The sequence below is a fragment of the Numenius arquata genome, chromosome 11 (assembly GCF_964106895.1).
Source record: "Numenius arquata chromosome 11, bNumArq3.hap1.1, whole genome shotgun sequence".
Classification (NCBI taxonomy): Eukaryota; Metazoa; Chordata; class Aves; order Charadriiformes; family Scolopacidae; genus Numenius; species Numenius arquata.
Genome location: NC_133586.1, coordinates 10,592,428 through 10,608,493, shown reverse-complemented (window position 1 = coordinate 10,608,493; position 16,066 = coordinate 10,592,428). Strand labels below are relative to the sequence as shown.

The 16,066-nt window shown below is 40.1% G+C and overlaps 1 protein-coding gene across 1 annotated transcript in view; it reads left to right on the top strand.

Moving 5' to 3' along the window:
* Window positions 1-16,066, top strand: part of ADAMTSL3 (ADAMTS like 3) — a 189,368-nt gene that overhangs the window by 91,825 nt on the left and 81,477 nt on the right. The window contains exon 6 of the mRNA XM_074155696.1: window positions 3,596-3,832. Within this exon, the coding sequence (XP_074011797.1) occupies window positions 3,596-3,832 (237 nt within the window). The remainder of the gene's footprint in view (window positions 1-3,595; window positions 3,833-16,066) is intronic.

Sequence of the window (16,066 nt, the reverse complement as noted above, 5' to 3'; positions counted from 1 at the left end):
TGATGCACCATATGGCTCTTGTGGTGAGGGTGGTTTCTAGCTCAGGTATCTTCATTTCACTAAGTGGCCTGAAAATTGTGTAGGAAAAATATAGAACCTGAAGCTAATTTCAAAAAGAAAACAAAACAATGACTTCATTGGTTTTGGCTAGGTTTCAACAAAATGAGATTCAAAGAATAAAACTAGACAAAGGGCTAGACTTTCTTTGGTGTCATCATTTTTACTGGGAATTTTCTTGCCTTCTCTTTTGTGCTTTTTTTCAGTGGAGTAATTGTTGGCAGGAGTCACAGGGTCTGATGCAACCTTCATATTTTGTACATGAACATTGCCTACAAAGATACAGATTTCCCAGGTTAGCTTTGTTTTCAAAGGCCGAGTGCTCACTGCCAAAACTCAAATGATACATTTCATAAGAAGCCAGCTCTTGAATACAGTAGTTTTTAATCATCTGTCACAAAAAGAATGGGAATATATATATTTATTTTTTTTTAACTTGCATGGTAGTCATGTCTGAAGCATCTTTTTCAGATCTGTCTAATAATATGTTCATAAGTCATGTTGTAAATACACTTCATTTCACTACAAGATCTGGATGCGATTGTTTTGCCAAAGTTTTCATGTATTAGACCTCATAGGTGTGTCTTCAGCTCCTTGTATAGTGTATGAACCTACAAATGGCCTGGCTATGGTTCAGTGGATTGAGTGTAAAACAAAAGCTATTGCTGAAGTTAAGTCTGAAAAATACTGGAGTTAGTAACAAAAATATTTAACAAACAAGAAGAAATGTGGAATATTGAGAGGGAGAGGGAACAATGGAATCAATTGATGTCTGAAACAGGTTAAAACCAAAAAGTCATACAAACAGGATGAGGATTGGGGCCCGTGTATCATTGTCTGACAGTGTGGCCTTGCCCACTTCCTGAACTTGTTTCACTCTTGCCGAACTCTCTCAAGTCTTGCCCCCTTTTTTCCTTTCTCTTTTTTAACCTCCCTCTCCCTTTTCTAACCCGCTCTAATGGAATTAACCTGAAGTTTACAAATCCTCTTGTTGTCTTGATTGCATTCCTTTCTGTGCTTAGTTGTCTTTCTGTTTACATTATAAACTCATTTCTTTATACAAATATTTATTGTTCCCAGGAAAACAGGGATCTGAACTTGGTTGCCATCCAAATTCTGATATAATGCAAGTGATAATAATTTCATCCCTTTGATATTCCTTTGTGATGCTCTTTTTATGCTCCTGCTTTTGAACAGAGCTGAAACATAAAGCAGGTGGAGCTGGCATATGAATTGAGCTGCCAGGATCGCTGTGTGTTCTTTGAAGATGCCAAAACAGAATAGGGAGATGAGAATTCACTTGCTCTCAAGCAGCCAGGAAGCGAGTGGAAGGAAGGAGCTGCATTGTGTTGAATCAATGAGAAACGTACAGTAACCACGGATTGACATCCTGACATTGTGGTGTTTGTATCTTGGCATTGCGTCAACACTGAGTGATAATGACTTGTAACAACAGCCTGTCAAAACTCAGCCTAAGGCCATTGCTCTGCCTATTTTACAGATAGCTCTTTAATTCTTTGTGATGAAAATGTAGCAGTGCATGGCTGAATAACACTACTCTGAAATATTACCTCTAACTTTACCTGAATCTAACTTCCACTTGTTATTTTTGTCCTAGCTACTCCTCTATTTGCAATGGTGGAAGGGAACCATATGGTATCCATATGAACTCTGAAGTCCTCTCTGCTTTTTAGACTTGCTATTGTGGAAAATGAGAGGTGACAGATAAGTCAGAGCCAAATTCTGCTCTCATTTACACCAGTGCTAACTTGGTGAATTTCTTGGGAGTGACACTGCAGTAAATAAGGGTGGTTTCTAACAGAATTTGCTTGACATTTTTAGAAGCTCTCACTTGTGGGATTTTGCAGAGGTACAACTCTCAAAGCATTACAGTAACTGTAATTTCTCCTTGTCTTATTCCGTCATTTTATAATTTAAAATAATATGGCTCAAACCAGAATTATCCCCGATTAAAAATAATACAAAATGTATTAGCATCATTCTGAGTTATTCTCACTGTAACATGTAGCACTGGACAGAGTTGAAAAGTGTTGCTGGGAATGCTCAGTGAATTGCTCGCTGCGCAGTTGCAAAAGCCCCACATGTTGATCAGTAGAGAGAATACTGATTTCAGAACATATTTTATGCAGACTACAAATACACCAGAGACAATTTCTAGGCTGCTGTTTGTATGGTGAAGAAAATTCTGAGGCGTTGATGAAGTATTAAACTAATGTAGTGCCGACTCATCCAGATTCATAGGAGTAAAATGGTGTCAGGACAACATTGTTGAGGGCATCAGACTGGAATGCAAACCTTCCTCATGTATTTTTTAATCTCCAGTGCTGCGTAATGCACTTACTATTTCGTTAGCTTTTTTTCAGAGAAGGTTCAGTTCACTGATAAGGTTGAAGCTCTGTTCAGGATTAGTATTGTTAACTAATACTTAGTAATAAGTTCCATGAGTTCAGCTGACACATCACAATCTTTCAGTCTTATATCCAATGAAAACAAAACTTTGTTAAAATCAGCCTCACATCTGGCTTATATGTGCAGTTGGAATTCTTGGAAGAATATCCTTTCAGTCTGGCGTATGGACTGTTTGACACTGGACATACTTTCAAATGAAGGCTTTAGTGAGAAATTGTTTGACACACTAACTCCTTTGTCAGTACTTTACCAAAGTTATTTTTGAGTAAATCAGTATTCATGTCCATTCCTGTCACTGTAGTTTAATACTAACATCATTGTTTGGGTGCAATGCTTTATGTAGAAAAAGATATTTTAGAATATTTTATTTCAAACAGTTCTCATATTTGGTCTTTCAGCTGTATATGCTGAGGCTCTGCATGGGAGGAGGGACGGAACTGTCTCATAATCTTTAGTTACCAATTTGAAGTATATTTTATTTCAACAAAGGAAGCCTTACTGCTTCCATGAAATGAAGGTGTTCTGTAATTAGACTGAAAGTTCTGGTGTGTCCTCCTAATGCTCTTGTCCCCTTTCTGAGCAATACTGAATAATTTATTAGACAAATTTTTATTTCTTTATGTGTAAGTAGCAATAATACCTCTTTCATTATTTTGACGTATGAATTGATGAATAACTGCAGACCACTCAGAAATCCTTAAGTGGAAAAAGCTATTGAAAAGAGAAATATTAAATGTCAGACATCTCATTATAGTCACTTAAAATATATAGATTCCTTTAGAAGCTAATTCTTATTACAGAACCAGACTTTAAATGTACTACATAGTGTCATAAAAAGTAGCATTTTTAATTTTCCTCTCATATCAGTTATCTTGTTATTACTGGAATATATGTGATATTCTGTTACTTGCACTGCAAGCAATGGATTAAGCAACATAAATTGTTTTAATACACACAGTAAAACTTTGCAATACGGCATATTTGTCATAGTAGGTCAGTTCATGAACCAAGCCTCCCTGAATAAATTCTGTGTAATTCATCAGATAACTTTATTGCAAATGCAAAGTATTCCCTTGTTAAAAAAAATATTTCCTTTGGTTTGTTTTAGGACTGCCCTTCAGATGTTGGTGACTTCAGAGCACAACAGTGTTCAGCCTACAATGACGTCAAATACCAGGGACATTTTTATGAGTGGATCCCTGTGTATAATGATCCTACTGCACCATGTGCCCTGAAGTGTCAAGCTCTGGGAAAGAACTTGATTGTCGAGCTTGCCCCAAAAGTACTAGATGGTACTCGCTGCAACATTGAATCCTTGGATATGTGCATCAGTGGAATATGCCAGGTATGTTTATGGTGTAAATCTAAACGGTACCTTTGCTGTGAAGCACTTTGCTCATGAGTGGGCAGTTTTTGATTATCGCCTTTTCTTGAACACAGAAGGTCCTGAGTGCCTTAGCCATTGGTATTTTTATATATAAATAAAATGTTACAGAATCACAGAATGATATGGGATTGGAAGGGACCTCTGGAGATCTTCTAGTTCAGCCCCCCTGCCAAAGCAGGTCCACCTAGAGCAGGTTGCACAGGAACATGTCCAGGCGGGTTTTGAATGTCTCCAGAGACAGAGACTCCACCACCTCTCTGAGCAGCCTATTCCAGTGTTCTGCCACCCTCAAAGTAAAGAAGTGCCTCCTCATGTTTAGATGGAACTTCCTGTGTTCAAGTTTGTGCCTGTTATCTCTTGTCCTGTCACTGGGCACCACTGAAAAAAGACTGGCCTCATCCTCTTGACACCCACCTTTTAAGTATTTATAGGCGTTGATCGGATCCCCCATCAGTCTTCTCTTCTCCAGACTAAAAAGACCCAAGTCCCTCAGCCTTTCCTCATCAGAGAGGTGTTCTAGTCCCCTAATCATCTTTGTAGCCCTCTGCTGTACCCTCTCCAGCAGTTCCTTGTCCTTCTTGAACTGGGGAGCCCAGAACTGGACACAGTACTCCAGATGGGGCCTCACCAGAGCAGAGTAGAGGGGCAGGATAACCTCCCTCAACCTGCTGGCCACACTCTTCTTGATGCACCCCAGGATGCCATTGGCCTTCTTGGCCACAAGGGCACATTGCTGACTCATGATCAACTTGTCCACCAGATGAATAACATTCACTCACTCTTCTATTATACATGTAAAAATTAATGAAACTAGTTATACTAGTTGCAGCTTTCTAACCTTTAGTATGTCTTTCAGGATGTGATGAAGCCTTCCATTTCATTTTACTCCTTCTCTGAGTCTTATATCTTATGAACTCTGTTAAGGACAAAATTTGATGTGATTTTATGAGATTCAGCCTAGAATGGCAGGTGTGAGTGTGTATGTCTGTCATCTTGTATGGGATGAATGAGTTTATGTGGTGATTGCATGAATTGATTGTTAGTGTCTTTTTACTGGGTATCTACACTTCTAGATAGATTCATTATTATTTATTAGTATGCTATTGACTTTACACACTTGGTACAGAGTTACAATATTTGAGGCTTGTCAGCTTTGCCCATGTCTCATTAGCAAAGCAATATCGCAATCTTAAGTTTTATGAACAGAATAATTTTATATAGAATGGATATGTTATTGCAATTAGTCTTCTTTCTCTGCAAGTGGTTGTTGCTCTGTTAAATGCCTAAAATGTGTGCGACTCAAGAATGCAGGATATGGCACAGTGAGCAAAATAGCTCCATTATGGGGGAAAATTTGACACATTTGGCAGAAGACTGGTGCACGGATTACAGCAACAGTAATATATGATCTGGACCTTGCTATGGGTTTTATGTGACTTCTATGTATACTGCAGTTCCAATACCAGTCGTGCCAACACACAATGCATCTGCTGCCTCTGAAATAGAAGAAGAATTCCTTACAGTTTTCCCCTTCAAGAGACCGCATATGTCAATAGTACTTCACAATGGTATCCAACAGTGTTAATTACCCTGCGCATTTAAAATAAAATATACCTCTATAAGCACTTGCGAAAAAATACATTTCTTTTTACAATATTCTTAGTGATGTCTCCTCTTCTAATACAAGCTTTCATCCTGGAGGGTGTCAAAGTCTTTTGTAGGTGGTACGTCTACAGCAGCCTTTGCTGTTTGTGGCCATTGCAGCATTTGTGTCTATTATAAGTTTTGTGCTGAATCTAATGGGGCTCTGGGTTTTTCAGAGGCTTATGAGACTCTGACTTGGAGTTCTGTGGGGTTTCTAGTGTCCCCCACATCTTTCATACATAGCAAAATATTCACTTTGTCTAGAGTGGATCCAATTTTGTGAAGAACAATTGAAAGGTATATTTAAAAGAGCTGCCCTCAGTGTCTTGTGTTTATTATTCTGTAGTATTCATGTGTATATCTGATATCACATGCTTGGAAATGTAAATAATCTGTTTTTAGAATAAACCAAATAGCGACGGAAGAAAATCATTCCAGAAGCAGGCACTTGAACTCTTTTACACTATTGATGAGAATCAATTTCTTTGCCCCATCTCTTCCTCTGTTCCTTTTTTTTTTTTCATTATTTTCTAATTCCATAAAAATATTTTTCAGTGTGAGAGATCTTCAGGAAAAAAACCCAAACATGTTTAGGATGTGTCCTGTGCTGTGACTTATGCAATTTAAATAATTTGTAACTTATCCTTATAAGCCGTTAGATGTTTTCACTTTATGTCCTTTAGGCCACTGGCTATTGCTGAGGTATTTCTGCACAAATGGAAGGTTTCTCCTTTTTAAAGTATATATTTGATAATTTAGTGTTGGATAATTTTATTGAGATACAAATTTGAAGTTAAATTCAATACCTTGAAATGAAAGGACATTTGAAAATCCTTTTTCTCTTTGTGCGCTGTTTTGGGCGCAGAGAGGAAAGGTTGGTTACTTGTGAAGGGACCGCAGGAGGTGGGGGACTTCCTCAGAAACTGACAACCAGCTTTGTTCCTACTCCTGTTCAAGCAGGAAAAGAAAACAAATTGACATCTAATCTTTCCTGGAAAAATATGGTTATTTAGTCGACTGCTGTTGAGAGAGACAGCAAAATTGTGATTCTCTACAATTGTTGCTATAAGATCAGTCTGTTGGGTTCTGACATATATTTGGCACAGCCTGCAAATAACTTGGCAAGTGTTTTTACATTTAACTCATCTAAATAAACATGTCATACTGCTGATGTGGATATCTTCACTTTTATGCCTGGGAGCACCAAAGAGTTAGTATAAGGAGACTGGCTTGCCCGAGTCCCTTTCCAACTGGTGCTGGTTTTGCTCATTTATTGTCTCAAAATTGGCAGGTTTTACAAGATTTCAGCTTCCCCTCCTGCCCCCACAACATGATTTCACTTTCATCTGTTTTCTTATTCTTGGTAAGGTAAGGCTACATTGCTAATTCTGCCTCTTCGATTCTTGTTCAGGCTCTCTCTTTGACAGCATTTAAATTTACAAGGATGGTGAGTTCCTGTTGTCCAGCTTCAGTTCTGATTCTTTGCACTTCTCTTAACAAGCAGAATCAAACTAAATAATGTGCTGTCAAAGAAAATCATTAGATGACAAAACTGCTGTCTGGATAGGAGGTTTGAGGCTCCAGGGGAAGTAAAATCTAAAGGCGGTGGAGCGGGGAAAAGTTTAATGGGAAAGTTAATAAGATACTTTGGGGTTGCTTGAGGCTTAACTCAGCCAAACCATTTGATCATGTTTTAGTCTGCTACTGCTGTGCTGCTGTTACCAAAGCAAATATCTGGGGCTGTTGTGTTAAATGGGGACAGGTCAAAACTTCACTGCCAGGAGGATTTTCACACTTCTGATATTTTTTTTCTAGTCTCTGCACAAATCCCAACAGATTTTTTCATATAATATATTCCTGCTGTGCCCATCTGGATGTGGGTGGAGGCATTTAAAAACATCTGCATGTCAGACACATGTGTGGGCAACATTTACCCAATTACTCCGCCTGCTTTGGGGCTCTGTCTCTCCTTGGTTTTTGTTTTTAATTCATGCAGACCCACTTTTTCTCTACCAGAATGCAGAATAGGATGTTACATGTGTCAGTACCTGAAAATGGTTACAGCAATAATTTTCCTAATATGGAATAATGTGTTTGGACAATAAATACACGCATCACCCAAAAAATCTGGAGTCCTAAGGAGCAGCCTGAGTAGTTCTGTCCTAGGCTGTCACAATTAGGTCAAAGATGATGTAAATCCTGTGGTGAACTTTCCATTTAGTGTCAGCAAGTTGTTTGTGTTCCAAAATAGGCAGACACTACACTGTGCTTTGTAGCATATGGCATAAATTTAGCTGACATCAGAACACATCCCATATGGCAAGTGGAGTGCCATCAAGTTCTGCCATGTTAGTTCTCTGTAACGTATCACGATATGGCAAGTAGGTATCTCTCTTGCTGGCCACCAGAGCACTTGTGCTTGATGTAGATATCTGTTGTTTTCACTGAAAACAGTTTGAGTATGGTTTTGGAAGACTATTGCACTTTTTTTTTTAATGAGCTTTGTTCAGGTTTAAAACTTAAAATCATAGCAGATTATTAATTTCTTCTGAATCTTGACTCCTTTTATTCTGAGAGTTGTTTTCTTAAAGTGCTTGTTTAAGGTGTCTTGTGTACTTTTCCTTTTGATTCATATAGATACCTCTTTTTGCCTGTAAACCTGATAAAGGACTGCCCAAGATGTACTTAATTTTTGGATACTAGTTGAAAAAGCACTTTGGTTGTTTTTTTTTTCCAAAATGAACATTTACAATCTTTTTTTAATATTTAAAAATAAGAAACAAATGTCCACGTTGCCTTTTCCTCCATTATTCACCTTCAAAGCTCAAGTAATTTATTCATAGGAAGAATGCTGATTTTGAGGTAGCTCTGTGTTAAGTCAGTCTTTTTACTGAACCTGGCATTCTTTCCTGGGTGCCATCAATTAACAAACACATGGAGTAAAGTACACTTTGGAGCATGAAGGAATCCCTGTGTAGAGACCTCTACTCTGCCTACATATTACTGCAGGCACCAGGGTTAAGCTGGACCTTATCCAGAGACAATATGGGAGTTACTCATGTAGATCCAACAAAACCGTCTGGCTCTCAGAGCTACATATCAAAATCTTCATATGACCGCATACATGTGACATATGTCATAAAACTGAACAGAGCAGGGAGCTCCAGCTGCAATTCAGCTGGGAAATGCTGGTGGCTCTCCAGAAGGCCCACTGAAGGATGGGGCCATGCTGAGCATGGGTTACCACATCCTACGTAACCTGCCAGCATCACCCTCTGTAGCCTCAGTGGGTTGGTTTCCTCGCCAGTCAGAGGCTGTTGGCACTGCCTAAGCCAGCAGATCACGTAGCCACCTTCCAAGGGCTGTACTTGCACCACTTTTATTGTCACAGTCCACGTAGTAGAGTGGTTCCCTTGTGATGATATTGTTGGCAACTCAGAGGTGTTCTTATACTGCAGGTGATAATAGGATACTCAGACACTGAAAAGGTCTTTTGGAATCACTTGTTTTTATTTTGCAGCTGCCCACTGTTGCTAGAAACTGATGTCTCTTTTCAGATCTTGTCTTACTCTCCCTCCTACTGTTTCTTGTGGAAAAATACTCCCTATAGGGATTTCTTACTGTCTAAGTTTATCCTTTCTTGTCAGATAAGTAGTGGATTCTTTTCTGATCTCCGGTTTCTTATCTATATTTCTTTTTTCCTAAGTGATTCTCTCTGCCAAGTTTTGTTTTGTTTTAGTGAGCTTTGTAGAAATGTGCTTTTACTTCCCAGCCTAGCAAGGTCCTAAAGCATGTGAGCAATGACAGTAGAAAAACTAACCATTTTGGGTGTCATCTTGAACTAGAGCCTTAGTAACCTTCAAATCCCCCAGCGCTAACTTTGCCTTCATACAGCAAGGCAGACGTGGCTGGACCCAGCTAGAAAAGCAGCAAAGTAATCTAATTCCATATATTGATTTCTTTTTTGAAAGCATTCTCACAAACAAGAAGCCCAATGGGAGTTTGTGTCCTATTCTCTGAGTGTGTGTATATGTATTTTTTAAAATGGAGACTCTGTGGGAAAGGGTACTTCCTCCCTGCTGGGTGGTCCTATAATCTCTTAGCTGCTCTAGCATGTGACAGATCCTGTAGTAAGAGTTAAATGTTTTGGAAACACTTTGTTTTATTTGATGGAAGTGGATTTACAGAATTGCGGAACACTCTTTAGCCTCTTGCCTTCAGATATAAAATGTTTGCGGAAATATGTGGGAAGCCTTTTTAGGAGCCCTTTAGCATGCAATGAATTTTATGCACTATATTTTTTATCTTCTGGGTTTTTTTATTGTTTTACATTCTTTTCCTCTGTATGGATGGCTGGGGAATTTGAACATCGTGGTGCGTCCCCTCATACCCATCATGACTTACTTTATGCCTCTGTTCCGAGGTTTGCCTTTTGGCACACTTTGCCTTTACTCCCTGCTTTCTGCTCTACGAACAACTGAAAATCCTTACACAGAGGAGATTTTCTTACCTCCACTACCAGTAATACCCGTTCAACTTGGCAGCTGGGATTGCTGCTTCACTTGCTGTGAAGTGATGGGCTGGGACACTGGCTGTTAGTCAGAGTACCTACTAAAGGTCCCTGAAGGGGTTGTATTCTGTTTATTTAACATATGCTGAAGCCTGTGTCAGCTTGTCTGGGCTGCTGCTGACCTGCACTGGTGTGATTGCGGCGATGTGAGAACCTGTGCCACAATCAGGCCTTTGTTAGACTGAGCTTAGACAGAACTGAAGAGTTACAAGACAGGACCATGTGAGGACCAATTCATGTCTCAAACCAAGTTAAACCTTCCATGAGGGCAAACCAGAGTTTGAAAGTGGTGCTTGAAAGCTAATATTCCACACCACTTTTAAAGGTAATTAAAAATAAAAAAAAAAAAAGAAGAAAATAAAACAAAAGGGAAGTGACCTTGTTAATTGGAGGGATATTCTGATATCTCTCCCTCTGCTTGTCAGAATCAATTACTTGTAGATGATGAGCATGGGAAAGAGACAATGGGAGTTTTTTTCTTTATATTTTCTCTAGGGACGTATTTTATCTGTGTAGAAATAAAGTGCAAGCTTAAGTTATCACAAAGCAAAGGATGTGAGCAGAGATTACAAAGTAGAGTAATAGATGGGCTTTGAATGACAGCAGGGTTTTACAGCAGGGCAAAGATACATGGAAAATATTGACTAAGAGTAGGATTTTCACATGACAGGTTTTATACTCATGTTTTTATTACCATAAATTCCCATAGCCATATTTAAAATTAATTTTTTGTTGCGTGAACACAGACATTCCTAACATCTGCCTGTACTGTGATTCTGCGCTGAGTAGAAGAAAATGCAGCAAATAGCTGACATTGATACATTAAGATCTGTGTGTTGTGATAGCATATGCAACTGTGCAGTAAAATACAGCCTTAATTTCTCTGAGGTTTGGATTTTGTGGTGTGGCTGTATTTGTAGAAATAGAAATCCTTTTTCTCTCACCAAGACCCTGGGGATTTTAGTTTTCCCTTTTGAGATTGACTCTAATAAACTGCAATAGAGATTTATCTTTTTAAGCATGTATGAATTTTTCCACTGTTTTCTTCTTTTACAAGTAAATGTTGAAATAAAACATGTGTCCTTTCTTAGTCAAGTCACAAGACGTGGAGAAGATATTTTTGCCAGAAATAATTAAGGTTATTTTGTATTTTGTGCAATTCTGATAACCTTTAAAAGTATGTAGATGTTTTTGTTCCATTTTTATCTTACTTCTGATCTCTTGTAAGGCTGAAATAGTTTGGTTATAACAAACCAAGTATGCTACCATGCTGGTGACAGGGCAGTCGCATCACTACATTGGCTCTGTTTGGTGTAATAGTCTACTTTGGTTCTGTATTTTTCACATCTTGACAAATTTCATAGGCAGTGAAAGCCCAGTTGCACCTAGTAGTCTTTGCCACCCTTCAGCAGATCAGTGGTCCAACCAATACAGGATTTGCTTACCGAGATATTGCTATAACAAATATGTTGCTAAACAATTTTGAAACACAATCTACTGGGCAACATGTACTGGGATAACTACAGCCCTTGAGGCAGAGAATCTTCTGTATAATTACTCTACCACATTCTTGTGAAGAAGTATAATTGTCATCTCCATTTGTGCATTCTGCAGTGCAGTTCCTTGCTCATCAGAAATGTAGTATTTCTTTTACGTTTTAAGCACACTGGACACTTTGCCTTAAAATTATTTACTGGGTTTTCTGCTTTTGCTGATTTTCTTTAAATGACATCTATATGTTTGTGTTAAAACCCCACTAGCAGTCTATTTCATGAGTACACACGGTTGTCATCCTCTGAAATATCCAGACCGATGAAAGCCCACAGGTGTAAGTGTACTCAGAGTAGCCGTCACCTGGATTTCCCCAAGCATTGTGGGTTTGCCCAGCAACTGTCGAAGAATGGTAATTATGTCACATTGAGATGTGGTTGAATTAATTTTCTGTTTTTATTTTATTAAACCAAATCACATTAATAAAGGGCATCACTCCCTGACACTGAGCTGCTAGTTCCTCGAGAAAACATAGAACACTGAAAAAATAAATTTAACTGATCATTTTAATGGAATTGCTGATAAATGAGAGTCTATATCAATCAAAAATTTATTAGTCAAAGTAGAAAATTACACAGTATTTAACATATACATTGCTGAACGTTTAAATGGTCTGTCTGCTAAAGAGCTTAGTCTAAGACACAGTAGGTAGAGAAAGAATGGCACTAGTGCAACTTCAGTATTAATGTTTCATAGAATTTATGTATCTGTCACAAATAAAAAGACCAGTGATTTATTCTTTTGTGGCCAATTCTATTAGGAGAACTCAGTATGTTTGTTTTTTCTGGCTGTACCTGGATCTCTGGCTCCAGAGGACCATAGAAGGGGGGTAGCCCTTTCTAAAGAGAAATATTGTATATAATTATATATATTGCTGTATATAATTTTATGCTTTTTATAGTAATAATGACACTTAACACTTAAATGGTGCCTGTTATGCACAGATCTCTGGTTTTACTCGTGTTTCACTTAAGTATTCTTCTTTTGTAGAGTATAGGTATGTCTTCAGGTTCTTTATTTAAAGCATACCATCTTGAGTCTGGATATCTGCTGGAAATATAACACAGCAGAGAGCAGGCAGTCTAGGAGGTTCCTTGAGTATATAGAAGATAACTTCCTGACACAACTGGTAGGAGAGCCTACCAGGGGAGGCGCCTTGCTAGACCTACTTTTCACAAACAAAGAAGAACTAGTGGGAGATGTGGAGGTCGGAGGCCGTCTTGGTCTTAGCGATTATGAAATGGTCAAGTTTTCAATTCTTAGTGAGGTAAGGAAGGGGGTTAGCAAAACCTCCACCTTGGACTTCCAGAGGGTGGACTTTAGCCTGTTCAGAACCCTGGTTAGGAGGGTCCCTTGGGAGATAATCCTGCAGGGCAAAGGGGTCCAGGAAGGCTGGACGGTCTTCAAGAAGGAAATCCTAAAGGCCCAGGAGCAGGCTGTCCCCATGAGGTGCAAAATTAAAGGGTGGGGAAAATGCCCGGCCTGGTTGAACAAAGAGCTTTTGATGGGACTTAGGGAAAAAAGGAAGGTTTACCACCTTTGGAAGAAGGGACAAGCATCTCAGGAAGAGTACAGAGATCTTGTTAGGTTACACAGAGAAAAAATTCGCAAGGCAAAAGCCCAGCTGGAACTCAACCGGGCCATTAATATAAGGGACAACAAAAAAAGTTTTTATAAATATGTCAACAAAAAGAGAGTCAGGGAGAATCTCCATCCCTTACTGGATGCGGGGGGAAACATTGCTACCAAGGACGAGGAGAAGGCCGAGATACTTAATGCCTTCTTTGCCTCTGTCTTCAATAGTCAGACCAGCTACCCCCAGGCTGTGCAGCCTCCAGGGCTGGAAGATAAGGATGGAGAGCAGAACAACCCCCCCGTAATCCAGGAGGAAGTAGTTAATGATTTGCTTATGCACCTGGACACGCATAAGTCCATGGGACCGGCTGGGATTCACCCAAGGGTACTCAGGGAGCTGGCAGGAGAGCTCACCAAGCCTCTCTCCATTATCTATCAACAATCCTGGTCAACAGGAGAGGTACCAGATGACTGGAGGGTGGCCAATGTGACACCCATCTACAAGAAGGGCCGGAAGGAGGATCCGGGAAACTATAGGCCTGTCAGTCTGACCTCAGTACCAGGAAAGATCATGGAGAGGATCATCTTGAGTGAGCTCTCCCAGCAAGTGCAGGGCAGCCAAGGGATCAGGGCCAGCCAGCATGGGTTTATGAAAGGGAGGTCCTGCTTAACCAACTTGATCTCTTTCTATGACCGTGTGACCCGCCTTCTTGATGTGGGGAAGGCTGTGGATGTTGTCTACCTGGACTTTGGTAAGGCCTTTGACACCGTCCTCCACAGCATTCTCCTGGAGAAGCTGGCGAATCATGGCATAGACAAGTGTACTCCTCACTGGGTAAAAAACTGGCTGGATGGCTGTGCCCAGAGAGTTGTAATTAATGGGGTGAAATCCAGTTGGCGGTCAGTCACCAGTGGCATCCCTCAGGGCTCAGTTTTGGGGCCAGTCTTGTTTAATATCTTTATTGATGATCTAGATAAGTGGATTGAGCGCACCCTCAGTAAGTTTGCAGATGACACCAAGCTTGGTGGGAGTGTTGATCTGCTTGAGGGTCAGTAGTCCCTACAGAGGGACCTGGACAGGTTGGATCAATAGGCCAAGGCCAATGGGATGAGGTTTAATAAGGCCAAGTGCCGGGTCCTGCATTTCGGTCACAACAACCCCAGGCAACGCTACAGGCTTGGGGAAGAGTGGCTGAAAAGCTGCCCAGCAGAAAAGGACCTGGGGGTGTTGGTGGACAGCTGGCTTAACATGAGCCAGCAGTGTGCCCGGGTGGCCAAGAAGGCCAACGGCATCCTGGCCTGTCTCAGGAACAGTGTGGCCAGCAGGAGTAGAGAAGTGATCGTGCCTCTGTACTCGGCACTGGTGAGGCCTCACCTCGAGTACTGTGTTCGGTTCTGGGTCCCTCACTACAGGAAGGACATTGAAGTGCTGGAGCGTGTCCAGAGGAGAGCCACCAAGCTGGTGAGGGGTCTAGGGAACAAGTCATATGAGGAGAGGCTGAGGGAACTGGGCATGTTTAGTCTGGAGAAGAGGAGGCTGAGGGGAGACCTCATTGCCCTCTACAACAACCTGAAAGGAGGTTGTAGAGAGGTGGGTGTTGGCCTCTTCTCCCAAGGGAATAATGACAGGACCAGAGGAAATGGTGTAAAGTTGCGCAGGGGAGGTTTAGATTAGGTATTAGGAAGAATTACTTTACCGAGAGAGTGGTCAGGCACTGGAACAGCCTGCCCAGGGAGGTGGTGGAGTTGCCATCCCTGGAGGTATTTAAGAAATGTTTAGACATGGGACTTCAGGGCATGCTCTAGTGCCCGAGATTGTTGGTTTGTGTCTGTTTGTAGGTGGGTGTGGGGTGTGGTTGTGGGTGTTTGTTTGTTTTTTTTTTTTTTTTTTTTTGTTTCTGGTGTGTTTTTTTTTTGTTGTTGGTTGGACTCGATGATCTCAAAGGTCCCTTCCAACCAAGAAGATTCTGTGATTCTGTGAGTCATTATCACCCCAGAAACATTTTTTTATAATTGACATATAACATTTTTATAATTGACAACTAACCTCTGTGGAGTGCGTTCTACAAAAAATGATGTTGTGCCTATTTTGAAAGAGAGTGCCTGCAGCTGGAGGTGAGTCGTCAGATGTGGGAATCGCAAAGTTAAGGAAAGCAATGGTCTAACAAGCAGAAATTCAAATTTCAAATCCTAATCCTGCATTGGGTTCTGCATTGGCAATTCTAGTCTACGTTTGTATTTATGTTGATTAAAAGAAGACTCTGAAGGGGGGTTGGGATTTGCTGGGTTTTTCACTACAGTGATTTTTTTTTGCCATGATGGAATCTTAATTGAAAATCTGTCACCTTGCAGTCCTGTCCATTTTCTCATCATACTTGATTATAAACGTCTCCTTAAGAAAGGAAGATCTGTGAATTTAACAGATTGTGCTTTGACCCTCACAAATCAAAATTAACATGCTATATTAATTTCTTAGGGTTTCAGCTGAGGAATTAGACTTAAACTATTAAGTGAATAAGAGCTAAAGAAACAGCTGTGGGAGCTTCTGAGTGATTTTTGGATTCGTATTTGCAAAAATATTTGTAACGGTCCATAGTCACCTCTAACATAGCAGCAGCAATTTCATTTTTCTCTTTCATCTGTATTACTATATTTTATACCCTGACCTTTTGCTCTTCCTTTGCCTTTCTGAACTTTCATGAACTATTCTAAGCATGCTACAAAATATTTGACACCCTTCAGTATTGTCTTTCACAATAGCCCTGGCATACTGACATGTAGTTTAGAAGTTTGTAGAAGCAGATGAGCTTTTGTGTTCACTGCTTAATCAGATGCTTTCTACCCTAGCTGCT